General features: G+C 36.5%; 2 protein-coding genes across 3 annotated transcripts in view; both read left to right on the top strand.

The window, feature by feature from the left end:
* Positions 1-1,528, top strand: LOC109951327 (interleukin-1 beta; the record flags this gene model as incomplete). Its single annotated transcript, XM_020585780.1, is given in 3 exon segments — positions 1-96; positions 499-632; positions 843-1,528. Coding segments are annotated over 3 exon segments (452 nt in total), but the record flags the coding sequence as incomplete, so codon positions are not given.
* Positions 1,529-2,548: 1,020 nt separating this feature from the next.
* The window catches only part of ckap2l (cytoskeleton associated protein 2-like), an 8,928-nt gene continuing 6,671 nt past the window's right edge, over positions 2,549-4,805 (top strand). For both annotated transcript variants that reach the window (XM_020585790.1, XM_020585789.1), the window contains exons 1-3: positions 2,549-2,770; positions 4,207-4,273; positions 4,360-4,414. In XM_020585790.1, the coding sequence (XP_020441446.1) occupies positions 2,734-2,770; positions 4,207-4,273; positions 4,360-4,414 (159 nt within the window). In that variant the 5' untranslated portion in view covers positions 2,549-2,733. The remainder of the gene's footprint in view (positions 2,771-4,206; positions 4,274-4,359; positions 4,415-4,805) is intronic.

Raw genomic sequence — 4,805 nt, 5'->3', positions numbered from 1 at the left:
GCGTGACCGACAGCCAGAAGAGGAGTTTAATTCTGGTCCATAACAGCATGGAGCTCCATGCAGTGATGCTGCAGGGAGGCAGCGACAACCGTAAAAGTAATTTCACATGACAGTCAGAGCTCAGTGTGAGAAAGTTATTCATGATACAGTAGATATTTGAATTAAGTGATGACAGTATTGTTTTAATTTGAAGCTGATGAAAGGTGGTTTATTTATTTACATGTTTATGCCTGAGGTTTTCTCTAGTACTGTATTATTTATATGGTGGACTGAGGTGGCATCTAGTGGTGGGAAGTACCCACTAATATAACAAAGACACAAATATCTCTGTTTAAGCCTGGGATGAGTTTTAATAGGCCACAGACCAAAAGGCTTGAGATCCATTGTACAAATTAAAATGTTTCTCTAGTAAACTATTAAGATAGATGCATTTGTCTTATATTGAGAAAGTCTTTTAGTGTTCATTAAAATGAGTTGCATACTCTGTTCTCTCCACAGTTCAGCTGAATATGTCAACCTATGTGCACCCTTCACCAAGCACTGAAGCCAGACCAGTGGCTCTGGGTATCAAAGACACAAACCTCTACCTGTCGTGCCATAAGGAAGAGGACAAACCAACACTGCATCTTGAGGTAAAACTCCTACATGAAATCATCACACTCTGTTAAAGGGCTAGCTCAGTCCAGTGAGCCACATTTCTGAAAGCTAGAACAGTGACTAAGGAAAAGTGGTTCCATCTACCAGGTCATCTGAATTGTTATCATCAAAAAAACATGCTCCCTTATTTAAATTCCTCCAGCATGGTGTTCAAACCTTCTGACAGTTATCTTTTCACACCTCAGACAGTGGAGGACAAAGACAGTCTATCGAGGATCAACTCAGAAACTGATATGGTGCGATTTCTGTTCTACCAACGGGACACTGGTGTGAACATCAGCACCCTCATGTCTGCCCGCTTCCCAGACTGGTACATCAGCACTGCAGAACAGGACAACATGCCGGTAGAAATCTGCCAGGGGACTGCCCAACGCTACCAAAGCTTCAACATCCAGCGTCAGAATTAAAACCTGCTGAAAATCCAAAGCGGAATGTTGATTCGTATCCTGGAGTATGCAAGAACATTTAGGCATTCAACAAATGTAAGAGGCAAATGTTGATTCAAACAATCAATTAACCAACCAACTGAGCCACAGCGCCCTACAATCAATTAGAAATATGTAATTTAACTATATAAATATAATCATAAATATACATATAATAATGTGTAATTTAAAAAAAAACAACACTACCGCTGTCTGCTGGAAAGACTTATATTACAGTGTCTAATTACTGTATGTACCAAGTACAGAAAGTGATAGGCACAGAGTGTATTGACATAGTCAAGTTTCACCACAAGGTGGCATCATTGTGCTGTCTGTGTATTTACATGACACAGTTAATGCTTTTATATATTGTATTTATTTATTTATGCAGTATTTTAAGGTGGATATATATTTGAAATCTGCTTACTAACTTTATGTACATGTTGTGTTGTGATGCTTTAATAAAGCTTTATAACTTGAAACTTATAAATTTGTGTTTTATATGTTCTTGCAGGATTTGGTAAATGACATCTCAAACACTGAGAAATTACTACAATACAAGACAAGTGTCTTTATTATTTCCAGTGCACACAGAATATCACAAATGACAGCACATTTGAATGATCCTATCTCCAGGTTTCCCACATATCAGTAACATTGTGCTATTTGCTTAAAGGTAATAATATTTAGCAATGTGCAAGAGAGTATGTATTACTGTTTTGTATGCATACTATTAGTGCAGTTTTGAGGTACTTTACTTGGGTATTTTTTGCAATGCTTGTAAATGGTCTTATAGTTGTATAGCGCTTCTCTATGCACACTCAAAGCGTTTTCACATTACTTGGCCATTCACCCATTTGCACTCCCAAACACTCACACATTAACCCACCGGAGTTATCACCAGGAGCAACTGGGGGTTCATTGTCTTGTCTTTAACTGGACATATGAAATCAAACCAGCTGATGCCTTTGTAATAATAATCAAAGTAACAGTAATAGTCATAGTAAAAGTATTTACAAAATATATCAATAATATTCTTTTTACATTTTGATATTTTCTAATAATACAATTGCCTTTTTTTTATTTTGAAAGTAGATGAGTAGCCTAGAGAGGATTTTTTTTTTGCACCACTGTAGAAAAATTTTTTTTGTCTTACTGTCATTTGTGTACACAAGCATCGCAGATTTTTAACCAACTTTTGCACATGCCACAATCACAATTTTTTTTTCTATTTTTAATAGATGAAATAAGGTTGCATTAACTTTTGAATGAATGTTTGCTGCATTGCTTGTGTTGACTTTTTTTTACTTCAAATATCAAGAAAACATGCACTTTCCCCAGTTTTGCTAGTAGCTGTGCCATTTGTTCCAATCAAAGCGCTCCTGCGCTCCTGTTGCGCATGTGTGCTGACTTTTCAAAATTTCAAAATTGTCCAATCAGAGAAGAGGAGGCGGGCACTACTGGTAATTTCAAATCCGGAAGCGCGAGATCAGTTGAAGCTACTTTAACGTGTAGACTTTATCGATGGGTGACGTATCGTAAATTGGCACGATAAAAACAAAACAAAAAAGAAACAACAACAACAACTCCAGCGAGGTATTTTCATAACAATTCTCGACAAAGTCGAGAGAAGAAACTGAATTCAACAGATATGGAAGAAGGAGAGACAGTATCACTTTCCAGAAAAGGTTTGCGGTCCTATGAAGTTGTGTAGCTAAAAGCTGGCTCAAATAGCATTGTTTAGCGAAGCCATGTTGACACTCATGCTAGATATGAAACGTGACGTCTCCAAACCATATGAATTAACGGTGATACTCGGTGTATTATAAGGTTGTTCAACCTTTTGTGGTGTTTCAGTCAGCACCGTGAAGCAAACACTGTTACTGCTGCAGCAACGTTAATGTTAGGAAGCTCATTGTCTCCCATAGATAACATAGAGTTATACACTCGTTTTAATAAATAGTTAACCTCTTGCCCTGTTGTTTTTCTGTGAATTTCATGTGGCATTAAAAGTCTTGATAGAAAACACTAAATTAATTTAGAGTCATTAGTAAGTTTAAATTTTCTGCTTTCCTGATGTTTTTACTAGTGTAGTCTGTGTTAATTTAATACATGATGTTAGGAATTATTGTTATAAACCTTTTGGATATAGAAAAAAATGTGATTGATAAATAATTCCAGGCCATATTTTCTCTTATGCCCTCCTACTTTGTTGAACTTTTTAACTGCAGTACAAGTATTAATTTGCAGTATTACATAAGTCTTACAATGTTTTAAATTTCACCCTGGTCAGACAAGTCACAAAGAAGCTTGACATCAGTCTTGTTGAAGTTTGAATGTTAGCACAAAGTACCTGGGAGCTCCAAAGAAGGATGAGCTTTACTACCATAATGCTACTTATGTAATCAGCATAAGACCTATAAGTGTCTGAATAAGTTCATTCCATGGAAACTTAATGTCATGTGGCTGCAGATGGTGACACGTTATACACTTGAGCCTAAATGTTGAATTTGGATTGCAGAGTGAAGCCGCAACAGTTGGGGAACAATTCTGATATGTGATTGTTTAAATACACACACAAAAAGACATTAAGATATAAAATAACTGGCAGAATAATCAGTGATACAATTATTTTTTTATCATATAATTAATTTAGTCCTTACTTTGTCATAATTAACATCATGCCTGACAGAACATGTTTACAGATATATTCAACTACTCCAAGCTTCAGCAAACATGTTGAGTGCATTCATGATGTTAGTGTCATCACTGCTTTGTCGTGTTTGTTATTAATAAGAGACATCAAATAAGCTGAAAGGCTGATGAAAGATCAGTCTCACATAATGTGACTCAGCTGCTGCTGATAAAGTTGGTTTAAAAAAAAAAAAATCATCGTCTCTCCCCTGTTCCTCCCCTGCTCAAGTCAACTTGAAGAGAAGTCTTTCAGTGTAACAGAGTTCTGTATTTACATGGAGTATATATACACAAACATTAGAGACACAATATGTGGCAGGGTTTTAAGCTTGAACAATTTTAGTCCAGATATTAAGTATAACTTTTTAATGTGAACTTTACAGTTGAAGATCATGGATCTGTGCTGAATTTGTGTAATTTTCTGTCACAGAGCTGCGTAAGCAGAAGTTGATGGAATACCTGGCCACAAAGGGAAAGCTGAAACTCCCAAATCCCAAGTAAGAAAAAACAACTTGTGTGTTTCATCAAATGCTGTTGTTTAGTTTCTCTGGAGCAGATTAATTTAATCAGTTTTAATCCTCAGGCCATACCTTCAAAATGACGGTCAGGTTAAGAAGCCTATGACATCTGCAGTAAAGGTAGGTGTGTTTGTCAGTGCGTACATGTACTGGGGCCTAAATTATTCAGGCACTTTTTGCACATTTTAAATGGTCTAAAATGCCATTGTTTCCTCACCAGTTTATATATGCACTAACCCACAATGACTGTGAATTTATTCAAGTTTAAACTGAAAATGCTGTCCTTTACAAAAGTATTCAGACCCTTAATTCAGTACTTTGTCGAAGCCTCTTTGACAGCAATTACAGTTTCAGGTCTTCTTGATCGCCTGTATTTGGGCGGTTTATCCCCTTTCCTGGCAGATCTTCTCAAGCTCCATTAGATCAGAAGTGTTTGTGAACTGACATGCAGTGTGAATTGTGGGACCTCAAATATAGTACCATCCATTATCTATACCTCGTATTCCTAAAT

The sequence above is a fragment of the Monopterus albus genome, unplaced genomic scaffold (genome assembly GCF_001952655.1).
Source record: "Monopterus albus unplaced genomic scaffold, M_albus_1.0 scaffold376.1, whole genome shotgun sequence".
Taxonomy (NCBI): domain Eukaryota; kingdom Metazoa; phylum Chordata; class Actinopteri; order Synbranchiformes; family Synbranchidae; genus Monopterus; species Monopterus albus.
The sequence above is the reverse complement of the archived record's forward strand: the minus strand, read 5'-3'. Positions and strand labels throughout refer to the sequence as shown.